We start from the raw sequence: 17,780 nt of genomic DNA, 5'->3' as shown, positions 1-17,780 counted from the left end.
GGTTGCCAATCTCAACCTGAAGAGTGGAAATCTTGAATATTGTAAATACTAAGCCTAGTATTGATGCATCAGGAGCAAAGGATCAATTCTATCATGTCTCCTGACCCAAAGGAACCTGATCCTTTAACTTAGTTTTCTGAAAACCATAATAAATGGAAACCTTTGATGATCTGTCTCAGTCAATTTTCCTATTGTGTGTAATGAATGTGGGGGCACTGAAAGGAGATGATGGGTTACGAAGCATGATTTCAGATGAAAAAATCACTCACCCAAAATATTAACGAAAGCATGATTTCGGATGGAAAATCACTAACCCAAAATATTATCTCTTCTCCCCATGTTGCCGAGAATGTCAAATACTGTCCTTTAAATTTCAGATGGTTACATGAGCTGAGGTTAGTTAAACTCAACATAGACTAAGGGTGCATGGGTTTGTGGTAGTGTCCCTACCTCTGGTCATAAAGGCATGGTTCAAGTACCTTTTGCTCCAGTAATATGTTATAACATCTTAGAAAATGTGGATGTAATAGCTAGAGTTAAGGTGCTCTGACTCAAGACTATTTGGGGAGGTGATGACGTATTGATAATGTCACTGGACTAGTAAATCAGAGCCCCATGTTAATATTCTGGGCATATGTGTTCAGATTTCCAACATGGTGGTAGTGTAATTAAATTCTGTAAAAAAATCTGAATATGAATGTTTTATCACTGTTGTAAAATTCCATCTGGTTTGCTAGTATTCTTAGAGGGAATTTATCGTTCCTTGTAACTCCAAGTCCACTGTGGATGACACTTAGGTAATTAGGGATGGGCAATAAATCCCTGGGACACCCATATCCCTCGAACACATTAAAAAATGTTTATATAATAATCAGGTTGGTCTGAGATACCTAACCTTGAGTTCAAAAATTAAATTTGCCTGGAAATGCAATGGAGGCAAGTTCAATTGAAACTTTTAAAAGGGCATTGGATTATTTGGGGAGAAATAGTGTACATGGATATGTGGGGAAAGACATGAAATTGGCATTGGGGGCTAGAACAGACGTAGACATGATGGGCCAAATAGCACCCTCCAGCACTCTTAACAGTTATGTAAATTGAAAGTCCATTATTGATATGCTGTTGGACTCAGCTGCAGTTTTGTGATGGTGGTGTTTTTCCCTCTTGGCCACATAATTATTGCTCTATAATCACATAATCTTTACTCCAATTCTTAAAGTTATTGGCTGCCTCGTTAGTCCCTGTCCCCAGTGAAACAACACAACTGCCCATCTAGACTGGGACAGAGTATCTGCTGTGCGCCTGCGCGGGGGTTGGGATCGTGGAATCGACAGTACGCCTGCGCAGGTTTGGCCCACAATCGGCCGTGCAGCTGCGCGGGGTTGGGTCCCGGAATCGGCGGTGCGCCTGCGCTATAACGTAAGCGTCGATGGCGTCATCGGGTTGTTTCCTATTGGTCGGCGACGTGGTTGACGTAATCAGGCAACAACAGGAACCGGAGGCCGCGAGAAGCGACACCGACAGATCCCAGGCCTCAGGCCCCAGGTCAGTCGTCACCGGTAACGGGGCGGGGGTGAAGCTGGGGCTGGGTTAGTGTCCGTCCCGGAGAGAAGTCTGTGCGTCAACATTGGGGGGCGGCTCCCCACCCTTTCCTACCCCCCCCAACAGTCTCCCCTCCCCCACTCCTCTCAGCCCCCACCCCCCATCCCCACCCTCACCCCCCCACTCTCACCTCTCACCCCACCCCCCACTCTCACCCCACCCCCCACTCTCACCTCTCACCCCACCCCCCACTCTCTCCTCTCACCCCACCCCCCACTCTCTCCTCTCACCCCACCCCCCACTCTCTCCTCTCACCCCACCCCCCACTCTCTCCTCTCACCCCACCCCCCACTCTCTCCTCTCACCCCACCCCCCACTCTCTCCTCTCACCCCACCCCCCACTCTCTCCTCTCACCCCACCCCCCACTCTCTCCTCTCACCCCACCCCCCACTCTCTCCTCTCACCCCACCCCCCACTCTCTCCTCTCACCCCACCCCCCACTCTCTCCTCTCACCCCACCCCCCACTCTCTCCTCTCACCCCACCCCCCACTCTCTCCTCTCACCCCACCCCCCACTCTCTCCTCTCACCCCACCCCCCCCACTCTCACCCCACCCCCCCACTCTCACCCCACCCCCCCCCACTCTCACCCCCCCCCCCCACTCTCACCCCCCCCCACTCTCACCCCACCCCCCCACTCTCACCCCACTCCCCCACTCTCACCCCACTCTCCTCTCACCCCCCCCACTCTTCCCCCCCACATCTCACTCCCACCCCCACTCCTCCCCCCCACTCCCCTTTCCCACCCCCACTCCCCTCACAGCCTCCCTCTTTCTGCCCCCATTGCCACTCCCCTCATGGCCTCCCCGCACTCCAATTTTCGCCAACCTATGCACGGTGGCACAGTGGTTAGCACTGCTGCCTCACAGCGCCAGGGACCTGGGTTCAATTCCCGCCTCAGGCGACTGACTGTGTGGAGTTTGCACGTTCTCCCCGTGTCTGCATGGGTTTCCTCCGGGTGCTCCGGTTTCCTCCCACAGACCAAAGATGTGCTGGTCAGGTGAATTGGCCATGCTAAATTGCCCGTAGTGTTAGGTAAGGGGTATATGTAGGGGTATGGGTGGGTTGCGCTTCGGCGGGTCGGTGTGGACTTGTTGGGCTGAAGGGCCTGTTTCCACACTGTAAGTAATCTAATCTAATCTATTTCAACAAACCTTGCCCTCCTGTACCCCACCTTCCCCACATCGACTCACCCCGTTCCCCCCCCCCACTCTAACTAACCATTTCCCTCCTCCCCTCAACACCACGTCTTCCTCCTTTATTCACCAACACCCCCTCCCTTCCTACCATGAAAAGTGGTAAAGCAAACCCACTCCCCAAGTTCACTTCTTGCTGCATTTAGAGTGCTTATGAAACAGTGTATCGGCCATACTCTGATTTGAATTGGCAGTACAGGCTTGATTGGGCCAAATGGAGTGTTGAAGCTGGTGAAGGGGGTCAGATTTGTTTATGTTGGCTTTTTGAGATCAACGGTAACAAAGTGGGGTCGCACTAATGACTGAAGGTTGCAGGTTCCTCACTGTTTGAAGAAAGAACAGGCACATTCTCTCTCACTTCTTGGAAATGTGTGCTTTTCAATTAACATCACTTTCATAAAGATTCTGGTCATTACCATGTTAACTCGCTGTGGGAGCTTACTGTATGCAGATTGTTTCATTCAGTGGCTCTTGATTGTGAAAGTGCTTCAGGATTTTATGGAAGGTTTTGTTTTCTCCCTCTCCTTGTGTTAGGCTAAAGTTTCCTGCCATTTGGCTGAGGTGCTGACAGTCTGCTGGCATCTTCAGAGCCAAAGGCTGTGTGTGAGCAAAGTTCAAAATCTCAACACCAGATTATAGTCCAAAAGGTTTATTTGGAAACAATACCTTTTGGAGCACTGCTCCCTTCATCAGGTGGACTATAACCTGGTGTTATGTGATTTTTAACTTTGTACACCCCAGTCCAATTCCAGCATCTCCAAATCACGTGTGAGAGCAATGATCTTTATCTCTGAGAGTTTCCTGGTTCATTGTGTTGAGGTTTTCACCGGATTTCCCTGATCTCTCAGCTCAGTGAATCACCATGAATGCCATATTTGGGAGGAGGAAGACCCCGGAGGAGATGCTCCGGCAGAACCAGCGAGCCCTCAGTCGAGCCATAAGGGAGCTGGAGCGGGAGAAGTTGAAACTGGAGCAGCAGGAGAAGAAAATCATCGCAGACATCAAGAAAATGGCCAAACAAGGACAGATGGTATGTGTGCAAGGAGGGATTCTTGTGGGGGATAGATTTTGATTATGAAACATAAGCTGGTATTTTTCAATCATAGTTGCTTTGTGGTGATCTGTATTGTTATGTAAACATGTCTTGGTAATCTTGGTTGCCAATTCTTGGTAAATCCACACTCGATTGTTTAATTTATAACAATAGGATGTGGCTGTTGCAGGCTGGGCCAGCATTTATTGCTCATCCCTGGCTTCCCTTGAGAAGCTGCCTTCTTGAATGACTGCACTCCACGTGCTGTAGTTAGCCCAGGATTCTGACCCAGCAACACTGAAGGAATGCCAATGTATTTCCAAATCTGGGTGAGGAGTAGTTTGGAGAGGAACTTGCAGGGGATGGTGTTCTCATATATCTACAGCCCTTGTCCTTCTGGATGGAAGTGCTCATGGGTTGGAAGATGCTGTAGGACATGGTGTTATTAATCCTGTGGGATTACACAAGAAGTGTCTGTGATGAGGAATCTGTTAGATTTCCTCCTGATGATGCTGGTTACGATAAAAGTTTGCTATTTATTTAAGTAGGAGCACTGATTCCCCATTGGGTACATTGCTGTTCTTTGCCCCTTTTTTAAAGTTAAAAGTTGTAAGTCCTGTCAGTTTGTGAATTTAATGCTGCATTTTTCTTTTTCCTCTTTGATGTGATCTGGATATTGCTGACAAGGCCATCATTTGTTGTTCAGTTTTTACTGTCCTTGAATGAGTGACTTACCATTTCAGAGGGCAGTTAAGACCCTACTAATTGCTGTGGCCTGGAGTTGCACTTAGGCCAGTGGGCATTGTGAGGCAGGTAGGTTTTTGGCAACAATTGACAGTAATTATCCAATAATTATCCCTGTGGCAGGGCTGTCTGAGCTCAAATGGAGCTAGGATAGTGCATACAGGTAATGGGTTATTTGTTAAATGGATCATAGAAGGGGGGATTTTACTGTGTGTATATATTCAAGAAGCAAGTAATCAATGGAGGAATTGGTGGTGAGAGACTTGGAATAAAACTGTAACTAGAAAAGTATACGCCTGGACACACTTTAACCAACATTTAATCTCTAATAATATTTGTCAAATTTCATTACAGAAACTAACTTTTAATTCCAGGATATTTTAAATTGATTTTCCACCAGCTGTCAGGGTAGGAATTGTACCCGTGTCATCTAGAGCAATAGTCTGGGCTGAGAGGGGCAAGGCACACATGTTTTAAGGTGGTTTTGCAACTGTTAGGAGGTGTTGAGGGCAGAGGATGGAAAGCTTAATTCACCTGAGTATAGGTAATCTTCAAGTGTTCCGGTATCCCATCTTGACAGAGGCCAGTTCAGCTAGATGTTTGGTCTGACTAACTTCCCTATGGTGTATTACAACTGCTGAGGAAATGCAGATCAGGGCTGTAAGGAGCAGACCTGGTAATGGCCCATTCCCATGCAGTTAACCCTATTTACCTCCTTTTGTTATTTGGCTGATTCCTGGGGTAGAGGGGTTGCCTTATGAGGAAAGATTGAGCAAGTTGAAGGTGATCTTATTGAAACAAAGGATTCTGAAGAGTTTGACAAGGAAGAGGGTGTTTCCTTGTGTAGTAATTTAGGATTAGGGGCACAGTCTCCAGAATAAGATGGTGAAATGGAGGAATTTCTTCTCTTTGAGGGTCATTAATCTATGAAACTCTCTTCGCCAGAGGTCAGTGGACCTTGGTTGTGGGGTGTATTCATGTTAGACAGATTTCTGATCTACAAGGTAGTGAAGGATTGTCGGGGGCAAAAGGAAAGCGAGGTTAAGGCCACAATCCGATCACTGAGACTGAGACATATTGTGTGAATTATTGCAGGAGCCATATGGAGTTGTGCAAGATTTGTTCACTCCAGAAAATGTACTAGGCTGGGGTCCTTTTATCTGGGAAGAAAGCTGTATAGGGTGATTCCAAGGTGACCTTTGAGGGTTTAAAAGGGTCTGAGACCCTAGGAGTAAAAGAGTCATTTAAAAAAAAATCTATATCAAGAGAAGTGTCTCTCCCTAGAGAGCAAAATGTGGAACTTATACCATGGGCAGCAGGTGAGATGGACAGCAGAGACGCAGTTTAGGGAAAGCTGGGAAAGGTCATGAGAGTGAAAGGAATAGGAAGATTCCTAATCTGTGAATAGATTGAGGTAAAGTCAGTTGGAGCGGGGCTGAAATGAAGCACAAATACCAGCATAGAACAGTCGGGCTGAATGGCCTGTTCTGGTACAGTTCAAACCTGTTTGCCTCTTTTGTTACATTCTAGGCTTCATTCAATGGGTGTCTCTTTTTCCAAATACTAGGATGCCGTTAAAATAATGGCAAAGGATTTGGTGCGAACACGACGCTATGTGAAGAAATTCATCATGATGAAGGCGAACATCCAAGCTGTGTCCCTGAAGATTCAGACGCTAAAGTCCAACAACACCATGGCCCAGGCTATGAAGGGAGTCACCAAAGCCATGGCCACCATGAACCAGCAGGTGAGGTGGCCACCTGTATCTTTCACACTGCTGCAGTGTTGCTAATGTCTTTAGTTCACCACTGTTATAGAGTCATAGTCATAGAGATGTACAGCAAAGAAACAGACTCTTCGTTCCAACTCGTCCATGCCAACCAGGTATCCTAAATTAATCTAGTCCCATTTGCCAGCATTTGGCCCATATCCTCCTAAAACCCTCCTATTCATGTACCCATCCAGATGCCTTTTACATGTTGTACTTGTACCAGTCTCCATCACTTCCTCTGCCAGCTCATTCCATACATGCACCATCCTCCACATGAAAACATTGACTCTTAAGTCCCTTTTGTATCTTTCCCCTCTCGCCTTAAATTTATGCCCTTTAGTTTTAGACTCTCCTACCCTGGGAAAAGACCTTGGCTGTTCACCCTGTCCACGCCACTGGGAAAACAGCCCCAGTCTATTTAGTCTCTCCCTATACCTCAAACCCTCCAAGCCTAGCAACCTCCTTGTCAATCTTTTCTCAACCTTTTCAAGTTTAACATCTTTCCTTCAGCAAAGGGACTGAATTGAATGCAAAGTTTTCCAAAAGTGGCTGAACCAATGTCCTGTACAGCCGCAACACAACATCCCAACTCTATCCTTAATGCACTGATCAATAGGTGGCAGAGGATGCACCTAGTAAATATCACATCGATTGCAATGGATTCAGAGTGCAGCATGGTGTATGGAGAAACAGTATTTTATTGCACACTCTAATGTCCGTTTGAAAGGTTTTATGCCCGACAGATGTGAATTTGCCATTCTGTCTGAAATTTTGGCCATTTTCAGCTAGTAATCATTGTGCACAATTCCTTTCTCATGAAAAAGAAATTCTGTCAGAGGATCGTGAATGCTGGGGAAATTGTGTGGGTGACTAAAAAGATAAGTAGGTTGTGGAGGAAAGAGATAAGAGGAAACAAAGACACAGGGAGGGTATGAGGTATAGTTTTAGCACTGGAATGTTTAGAGTTATGCAATTCAAGATTTCTTAAGAAATATTCATGGGATGTGATTGTTATTGGCTAGGCTAGTCTGTTATGTTAATTATGAATTGCCCAAAGGACTGTTTAGGAGTCAACAATGCTTTTTTAGAATTAGAATCCCTACAGTGTATAAACAGGCCCTTTGGCCCAACAAGTCCACACTAATCCTCCGAACAGTAACCCACCCAGATCCATTCCCCATCCTTATATTTAACCCTGACCTAACCTACATATCCCTGAACATTACGGGCAACTTAGCATGGCCAATTCACCCTAACCTGCACATCTTTGGATTGTGGGAGGAAACCCACGCAGACAGGGGGAGAATGTGCAAACTCCACACAGACAGTCGCCTGAGGCTGGAATCGAACATGGGTCCCTGGTGCTGTGAGCCAGCAGTGCTAACCACTGAATCACCATGCCACCAATGTTGCTGTGGGTCTGTAGCCTCATGTAGACCAGACCAGATAAGGATGGCAGATTTCCCTTTCTAAAGGGCATGTGTGAACCAGGTGGGTTTTTAACGAAAATCAACTGTAGTTACCGAATTTTGTTTTCCAGTGTTTTTTATTCCATTCATGTTTCGCCATCTGCCATGCTGGGAATTGAATGCATGTCCCCAGACTGTTAAAACAAAAGCAAAATACTGCAGAAGCTGGCAAACTAAGATTAAAAACAGTGATGGAGTAATTCAGCAGATCTGGCAGTATCTGTGGAGAGAGAAACAGAGAGAACATTTCAAATGCTGCTCCAAAGGAGAGTCATTGGACTCGAAGCCTTAACTCTTTGTCTCTAAGGCACAGCTGCTGCTGAGTTTCCCACTTTGGTTTGATTTCCCTGGGATTCTGGTTTACTAGGCCAGTAACGTTAGCTCTGCGCCACTGCATCAGCAACCCCCAGATGTGAATTTCACGGATGCAAAGGGATTGAGATGTCTTGCTTGGAATGAGTGCTGGGAAGTGCCAGGAAGTAAAGATTTACCACCGTCTGTGAACAGAAAAGCTGCGTGAACACTGTTTCCCAAACCTTTTCCCATCATGACCCAATTCAAAGTCTGAAGATTTTCATGACTCCTGCGATAATCTGGGCCCCTCTCTAAGAGGAGGAGGGCAATCAGTCAGAGCTTTCTAATGGTGGTCATTCTCCCTCGGAGCTTGCAATCCCAAGGTTTCAATGCTGACCCCTGCTTTGGGCAGCCCTGGGTTAATAACTTCAGTGCAAACTCCACATCAGACCCAACTCAAGTTATTCAACTGCTTTCTCCATGCATCTGCTGGTGGGTGATGGCATAGTGGTATTATTGCAATACCATTGGTCCCAAGACCCAGGTAATGTCTGGGAGCTTGAGTTCAAATCCCACCATGGCTGATGGTGGAATTTGTATTTCATTTAAGGAAGAAATTGGATGTGAACATTGTATGTATTGTAGTGTTGATCTCAGTCACCAGGGTCACTCTGGATAAATGCAAATCTTACAGATGCTGCAAATCTGAAGCAAAACACACACAAAAAAAGCTGAAAACAAAACCTCAGCAGGTGATTGGAACCAATTCTGCTGGAAACCTCATTGACTTGAAACATGAGGAATACAAGGAGTAGGAGCATGAGTGGACAGTTCACCCTCCAACCTGCTCCGCCATTGACTACAATCATGGCTGATCTCATCTCAGCCTCGGTTCCACTTTGCCCACTCTCCAATACTACTATCAATTAAAAAAATCTCTGTTCCCTCCCTAAAGTTACCCAGTATCCTACAGTCCATTGCAGTTTGGGATAGTGACTTCCACAGATTCATAACCCTTTGAGGGAAATAATTTCCCTTCATCTGTTTATTATAATCCAGCATGCCTTAATCTCAAACAATGATCTCTTGTTCCAGGTTATCCTACATGAGGGAAAATCCACTGCACATCTATTTTGCCAATCCTTTTTAGCATTCTGTATACACACTCAAACACAATCTTTCTCTCTCTCTCTCTTTTTTTCCCACCCCTCCCCCTGCACAGTGGCTGCCTGACCTGCTGAGTTATCGCATCATAGAGTCATGCAGCATGGAAACAGACCCTTCGGTCCTACCAGTCCATGCTGAAAGTAATCCCAAACTAAACCATTCCCACCTGCATGCTCTTGGCCCATATCCCTCCAAACCTTTTCTATTCCGATATCTATCCAAATGTCTTTTAAACATTGTAACTAACCTCATCCACAACTTTGAACCACCCTCTGTATAAAACATTTTTCCCTCATGACTTTTTAATAATCTTTCTTCTCACCTTAAAATCATGTTCCCTAGTCTTGAAATCCCCCGCCTTACGGAAAATAAACCTACCATTAACTCTATCTATATATCCCTAACGATTTGATAAACTTCCATAAGGTTCAACCTTCTATCTTCCAGGGAGAAAAGTGTGCTTTCATCAAAAAGCTTGCTTTCCGTCTCAATGTCCACTGCTTCCAGCTTTTTCACTTGACTGAGCAGTTAGTGGTGCTACAATTGTAACTGAAACTTAAAACTTAAAAGTTTGTTTACTGAGAGAAGCTTTTTGGGACAGCCTGTAGTCTCAACTGCATTGCAAAATATTTTGACCAAGCCCAGCAGGTGTTGGATGTTTTGTTACTCCCATCTACTGACCTTCACCGCTCGCTTTGCAGTTAAAACTGCCTCAGATTCAGAAGATCATGATGGAGTTTGAAAAGCAGACAGAAATCATGGACATGAAAGAGGAAATAATGAATGATGCTATCGATGATGCCATGGGTGATGAAGATGACGAGGAAGAGAGGTTGGTGAAGGACATCTTACAAGGGAATGGGATCTGGAAATTTACAAACAAGCAATTCAGCCCCTTAAGCCTATCCCAGCATTCATGTTTATGCTTTGAGTGCTAGTGTGTGTGTGTGACCACTCATTAAGCCAGAATCCCTGAACTACTGGGATTTCAGAGTGATCTGGTTAAAGTGTTTGAAGATTTGATAGGCGAGGTGGAGGAAAAGCATTTCCTCTGGGGTTTGGGTTGAGACCAAATGGGACGCACCTTAAACTTTGAGCCGGGCTGATGTCAGGAAGTAATGTTTCACATTGAGGGGAATGGAAATCTAGAATATTCTTCAGTGTTGTCAGGCATCATATGTGATCATTTCCCCCTACTCTTCTCTGGCTTCCAGTTCCCAGAAAGAAAAACCCCAACCTTGAGCTGGTGACCTTCCTTCCCAATCGGTCAGCCTGTTCCTGGTTAATATGCAGAGAATATAGCAGTGTATCTTTTAAAAAACTGAAAAGGCTGCGGATGCTGTAAATCAGAGGCAAGCATTTGCTGGAAAAGATCTGCAGGTCCGGTGGCATTTGTGGAGAGAAATCAAGAGTTAATGTTTCGGGTTGAGTGACCCTTCCTTCTCTCCACAGATGCTGCCAGACCTCCTGAGCTTTACCAGCAATCTCTGTTTTTGCAGTCTGTCTTATGTTGGGCAGTAGACTGATTCTGTTTTGTCTTTGCAGCGATGCCATTGTGTCTCAAGTGCTAGATGAACTTGGTTTGAACCTGACTGATGAACTGTCCAGTAAGTATCTCAATAATCAGCAGCGCAGAGTTTGTTTTTCACAAGTTGCTGGATAACATGTTGTTAGGTGTAGCGTTATCGAGGCAGCTGGTCTCGCAAGTGAACCATTTCTGAGAAGACAGTGGTTTCCTGTCTTTGTGTGTTAAAAGGTGTTACTGACAGAGTTATTGGGATTGTTTGAATCTCTGTTGAATCATCGTCTAACCAGTTATGCAGCAGTCTTCAAGGAGCAAGTAACATTTGCTCAGAGTTCCATTGGGACTTTGAGGATGAGAAGCTTGTATTTGCAGAACACCGTTCCTGGGTTTATTTGCCCCAAAGTGTGTTAGTCAATGAAGTACTTTTTTAAGAGTTCTGGATGTAGGTTTGCCCGCTGAGCTGGAAAGTTCATTTCCAGATGTTTCGTCACCCTATTAGGTAACATCTTCAGTGGGCCTCCGGGTGAGGCACCGTTGATAATTCCTACTTTCCATTTTATGTTTGGGCCGGTGATGTCATTTCCTGTGGTAACATCATTTCCGGTGGTGATGTCATTTCCTGTTTTCTCAGGGGGTGGTAGATGGGGTCTAACTTGATGTATTTGTTGATAGAGTTTCGTTTGGAATGCTTGTGCGTGTCTCTTTGGCTTGTCCTAGAATGGATGTGTTGTCCCAGTCGGAGTGGTGTCCTTCCTCCTCTGTATGTAAGGATACTAGTGAGAGTGGATCATGTTGTTTTGTGGCTAATTGATGTTCATGTATCCTAGTGGCTAGTTTTCTGCCTGTTTGTCCAGTGTAGTGTTTGTTACAGTATTTGCACAGTATTTTGGAAACAATAGCTTGTTGTCTGTATAGGGTCTATCAAGTTCATTAGCTGCTGTTTTAGTGTGTTGGTGGGCCCACAATGTGGTCCCATTCCAATTGGAACTCTATTAACAAACAAACCGAGTTAGACCCCATCTACCACACCCTGTGAAAAAGAACAGGAAATGATGTCACCACAGGAAATGGCATCATTAACCCAAAGAAACCCAAGCATATAAATAGAAAGCAGGAATTATTGACAGTGCTTTGCCCGGAGGCCCATTGAAGATGTTATCTAATAGTGATGAAACTTCTGGTAATGAAATTTCTACTCGGTGAGCAAACAGACAGCCGGATCCTCAACGTGAGCTACAAAATCTTCTCAAAAATTTTTGTTTTTTTTTGCTGTTCAGAAACACAACAGCCAGTTTGTGCACAGCAAACTTCCAGAAATTGATATTGGTCGAGAGGTAAACTGATACCGGGGAGAACTGTTCTTCCCAGGTTCTTTTACATACCCCTGAAAGGCACTTGGGATCTCCGATTGATGTCCCTCCCGAACTGGTAGCTCTGACAGTGCGGCGCATTCTCAGTACATGCACTGATAGTATCAGCCTGAATTGTAGGCACAGCTCTCTGGAGGGAATCCAAAGCCCCATAAGCTTCCAGCTTCTAAGGGTTGAGGGTATTATCCACCAGGTTGCCTGTGCTACCTCAATTTTAAAAATTTTTAATCATTGTCTTCATATCCCTCCTTTTCTCTGTACTCTCTTCCTGCCTCTTATTCCAGAGATATCTGCACTTATCTAATTCTCACCTTTTGTAAGCTTCAATATTGAGAGCTCTGTCTCCAGCTGCCTTGGCCCTAACCCCTAGAATTCCCTCCCTAAACCCCATACACCTCCTTTAAAACTCTCCTTAAAACCTGCCACTTAAAGTCATAGAGATATATAGCACGGAAACAGACCCATTGGTCTAACCTGTCCATGCTGACCAGATATCCTAAATTAATCTAGTCCCACTTGTCAGCATTTGGCCCATTTCCCTCAAACCTCTTCGTATTCATATACCCATCCAGATACCTTTTAAATGCTGGAATCATACCAGCCTCCACAACCTCCTATGGCACCTGATTCCATACACACACACACCACCCTCTGCGTGAAAAAGTTGCCCCTTAGGTCCCTTTTAAATCTTTCGCCTCTCACCTTAAACCTGTGCGCTCTAGTTTTGGACTCCCCAGCCCCGGGGAAAAGACCTTGTCTATTCACCTTATCCATGTCCCTCCAAGATCACCCCTCAGACTCTGAACTTCCAGGCAAAATAGCCCCGGTCTATTCAGCCTCTTCCCTACAGCACCAACCCTGGCAACATCCTTATAAATCTTTTCTTAACCCTTTCAAGTTTCACAATTTCCTTCCTTTGGGGAAATGCAGATGTTAGTCAGTGATGTAGGTACAGGTGGAGCAGAGGCAGAATGCACTGCCTATGAATGGCCTGATTGGGGACTGCACCCCATTGTGTTATCATGTAAATAGAAGTTTACTGCAATGTGTTTTGTCAGATCTCTCATTCTCCTGATTTTTAACCGACAGACCTTCCGAGCACCGGAGCGTCGCTCAGTGTTGCTGCTGGGAAAAAAGCGGAGCCCGTGGTCTTGGAAGATGCAGACGCTGACTTGGAAAAACGGCTTAAAAACCTCCGTAAAGACTGAGGGAGTCACTGATTTTCCCTTTTTTTTGTGTTCATATTTTAAATTGGGAGTTGGGGAGGGAGGAATGCTACCTGCTCTATATAGAGAGATAGTGATTTAGTTACCTTTCTCGTTTCGTTTTATGGGAATGATTGGTGAGCTGTGCAGCTGGATTCTGCAGGATCTCCTCTACCCTGTGACCATGTCTGACACAGCACAGGGTAGCGGTGCCAGTAACATAAGTGAACAAAACCCACTTATCTCGTTGGGGATATGGGACGTCCTGTTGTTGAACACCATTGAGATCTTGTTTGTAAGCAGTTTTCTTTCTTTTCTCCTTCCTGCCCTCCATGTTGTCCCTACTTCTGACCGTTAAACTCTCTCAAGCCCCTTACCCGAACGGAGTATTTAAACTGGCACTGCAGATAAATCAGCCGATAACATAACCGTGTACATACGTGGGATCATCTTTAATTCTACTTGAGATGTAGTGCCACAATGTTGTCCCTATCAGGAAGAAAATCGGATGTGTTTTGCCAGGCCCTGTGGAAATGGCAAAGCTCCACTGACTTGCTGACAACTGTGTGCTGCTTCTCGACATGCTGATGAACCCTTACGATCCCTGGTGTGGATTTGGAGTTCCTGTTCTGCCCGTGTGCTCCTAATGCCACACTGATGCCCTGAACCTCGACTGCTGCTGCCTGTCTGACAGCGCTTTCTCCCCAGAAGGTGGCGTTCCCTGTCGAGGCGTACATCTCTGGAGGGTGAATCCAGGAGTGCATCTCCTACCAACCATTTGGGAAGTTATCCCAGTCCATCCTGACTCTCTGCAAACTTGATCAAATTGCTGAGTAACAATTGGACACTCTTTCTCTCCTTAAGATTAGCATATACAGGAGTGTGCAGTAAGCCCTCGGCATGGTTGTATGTCTGGTGCTTATCTGTCCATTGCTGTGCGACAGATCGTTGTAATGGAATGTACCAATGTAAACATGATTATACCCTCCTGTTACAGGAGAGTATAATCATGGTTAAATTTGGTTGAATACTATAGTTGCAACGAGATAGGTGGTGGTTTCCAATGTTGGACTTGACATGGGGAGTTATATGTATAATAATAGCAGGACAGAATGTTGGTCTTTGAATTTGGCCTGAATTATGCACCGCTATCCTGGTCTAATTATGTCGCATTCTTAAACAACACTTTCACCCACTTGGTTGTAACATCATAGCAGCTTGATTGGTATTGAATGGAAACGTGTCATGCCAAACTAACAGCAAGAATGATTTATTTTCTTCATAATCGGTGAGCTGTGGGATTAGATCAGAGTATCTGATCTTGACTGTTCATGAAAAGCTGCATTGTCATTTGTACCAGAGCTTAGTCTGTAGGTCAGCCCTAAATACTGCACCATCCCATGAATGCCCCTACTGTGCAGCGAGAGACTGGCCTGAGCTATCTGAAGTATGGAATGGCAGCAAATGGATCGCACCTTTTTATTATTGACCAACCAATGGAATGGGGTGAAGTCAGATGGGGGTCTTTGGGTGCCAGGGAGTTGCCCAGTCTCCTGGGCACCTCCCTGAATCGCCTCACCGTACTGTGGACGGCATTCTGCTATATTCCATTTGCTCTTCATACCTAAATCCTGCAAATGCAGGCAGCATGAACAGGGGTTTTCAGTGTAGCAAGTCCATACTGTATAATGTTTCAACAGGCAATTTAACCTGCAGGGAGCGATGTTGGGTAGGGAATACGCTGTTTGGCTTCAGCTTAACTCTCAGTAAATTGACATTGACCTGAACCAGTTTAGATGAAAGGTTGTTTGTAGTGTCCCAGAACAGCAATAGGCAACCTCAGCTGCACAAAGCATTAATCATGGCTGTATTTTAAAAGCTTGGACTGTAAAGTATTAATGGTTGGTTGAGTGAATGCGAACAGTGCAATGCCACTCCCTCCCCTTTGGGCTGTTCAGTGAAGTACCTAGAAGGTGGTTACGGGGTAAGGAGGCACTGTGGGAGGTCTGCAACCCGTGTCCAAAGCTCATAGCTGGTCCCTCAACTCTCGGCTGATGTGAAGAGGGCGGTTATGTATCGCTGGGTCTTGGGCACTGAGTTGATTGTAATGTGTAGGAGTGTAACTGCCTCCAGCTGTAACCCTGCATTTCTCTTTTACTAATGAAACCTTGCAAGATGCCTTCTCTATAAACGGCTGCTATATTGCACTTCTTGTAAAACTCCATGTACTGTTATAGTGACAGTCAATACGACTATTATATTCACCTTTATCAGAACTTGGAAGATGGGCAAAGTGCACTACATATTTTCCTTTTGCGAGGTGCTCTTCTATTGGGGAAGATTTTTGTTTGTCTATGCACAATCTTTTTTTTGATCACAATAAATTATGCAGTGTTTAGTCACTTCTGAAATTTTACAGAATCTCTCTTTGATTGTTACTTGTTTGAAGTTATAATTAGGACCCAGAAAGTCCGCTCTGCCACCGTAATGGCAATGGGAAATATGACAGGAAGTGAAGGGCCCTGGGGAGTGTTTTAGAAAAAAGAGATCTTGCGATACAGCTTCATAGATCCTTGAAAGTGGAGTCACAGGGAGACAGTGGTGAAGAAGGCTTTCAGCATGCTTGCTTTCAAATATAGGAGTTGGGATGTCTTGTTGCAGCTGTATGAGATGTTGGTGAAGCCATGTTTGGAGTACTGTCTGCAGTTTTGGTTGCCCTGTGATCGAGAGGATATTAAACTAAAAGGAGTGCAGATGAGACTGACTAGGATGCTATCTGGAGAGGAAGATTAGAGTTATAAGGAGAAGCTGGGACTTCTTTCCCTGGCGTGTAGGATACTGAGGAATGTTAAAATCATAAGAGGTATAGATTAGGTAGATAGCTGACAGCTATTCCCCATGGTAGGGGAGTCTAAAACTAGCGGCAATAAATTTAAGGTGAGAGGAGAGAGGTGCAAAAGAGTTCAGGGGGGCAATTTCTTTCAAGCAGGGTGGTGAGTATCTGATTCAGGCTGCCAGAGGTAATATTGGGGGCAAGTACAATTTCATCACTACAGAAACACTTGGACACGAATAGGGATGGGATAGGTATGGAAGGATATGGACCAAACGCAGGCAAATGGGACTAGATTAATTGTGGAAAAACTGTGCAGCATGGACAAGTTGGGCTGAAGGGCCTGTTTCCCTGCTGTAAACCTCTATGGACTGGAAGAGGAGAGGGTGAACAGTATAGGGCTGAGACTGAGGAGTTAATAGCTTTGGAGTAAATTAGAAAGTCACAGTACCGAGAATAAACTGGTTCATTTACATGTGAATAGTTTGGAAGTTGCTGAACATACATTGATTCCGCCATGTGCAGCAAAGAATGGTGTCGAGCGATATCAGATTAATATTGAGTTAGTGGTGACCATTTCTCACTGCCTCTCTCTCCTGGCAACAACTGAGGAAGAAATGGAGGTTTAAAAACAGAAGAGGAAAAAGACAAGTCGCATGTGTGACTAATATTGTGCTGTACATTGAGGGAGGTTTGAAGAACATAAGAATATAATAGCAATAGCCCCACTCAGGCTATGGTACAAACAAACAAGAAGATCCCTTGACACTTTGGAAGAAGAGTACATTAATCACCATCATCACAATGAAGCAGCAATGCAAACACTTGGTGTGGTACTCTTCCCATCCGCCTGCGATAATTTATGGTCCTCCCAGACCCTCAGGATTAAGTTTCAGTGATTAGTTGTGAAGTTAGTCATGTGATGAGAAGTTGGGCTTTCTGGAATATTCTGCCTCGATTCTGGGGATCTGCTGTTGAATAAGCAAGTGAACACTTAAGGAACGGAGTAGGATGCAAGATATTGTAAAGCCTTCTGACAGTAGTTGTAGGGATGAGGAACTTCACATAGTCATAGAGATGTACAGCATGGAAACAGACCCTTCGGTCCAACCCGTCCATGCTGACCAGATATCCCAACCCAATCTAGTCCCACCTGCCAGCACCCGGCCCATATCCCTCCAAACCCTTCCTATTCATATACCCATCCAAATGCCTCTTAAATGTTGCAATTGTACCAGCCTCCACCACTTCCTCCGGCAGCTCGTTGCATACATGTACCATCCTCTGTGTGAAAAAGTTGCCCCTTAGGTCTCTTTTATATCTTTCCCCACTCACCCTAAACCTATGCCCTCTCATTATGGACTCCCCAACCCCAGGGAAAGGATTTTGCCTATTTATCCTATCCATGCCCCTCATAATTTTGTAAATCTCTATAAGGTCACCCTTCAGACTCTGACGCTCCAGGGAAAACAGCCGCAGCCTGTTCAGCCTCTCCCTTTAGCTCAAATTTTCCAACCCTGGCAACATCCTTGTAAATTTTTTCTGAACCCTTTCAAGTTTCACAACATCTT

General features: G+C 45.2%; 1 protein-coding gene across 1 annotated transcript; it reads left to right on the top strand.

Moving 5' to 3' along the window:
• The first annotated feature begins 1,440 nt into the window (after positions 1-1,440).
• Positions 1,441-15,797, top strand: chmp2a (charged multivesicular body protein 2A). Its single transcript, XM_060849230.1, has 6 exons — positions 1,441-1,545; positions 3,647-3,828; positions 6,143-6,322; positions 9,978-10,108; positions 10,822-10,883; positions 13,261-15,797. Exons 2-6 carry the CDS (start codon positions 3,661-3,663, stop codon positions 13,377-13,379), a joined length of 660 nt encoding a protein of 219 aa, XP_060705213.1. The 5' UTR covers positions 1,441-1,545; positions 3,647-3,660; the 3' UTR covers positions 13,380-15,797.
• The last annotated feature ends 1,983 nt before the right edge of the window (positions 15,798-17,780 follow it).

This window comes from Hemiscyllium ocellatum, chromosome 33 (assembly GCF_020745735.1).
Source record: "Hemiscyllium ocellatum isolate sHemOce1 chromosome 33, sHemOce1.pat.X.cur, whole genome shotgun sequence".
NCBI classification, from domain to species: Eukaryota; Metazoa; Chordata; class Chondrichthyes; order Orectolobiformes; family Hemiscylliidae; genus Hemiscyllium; species Hemiscyllium ocellatum.
This window is presented reverse-complemented; position numbering and strand designations above follow the sequence as displayed.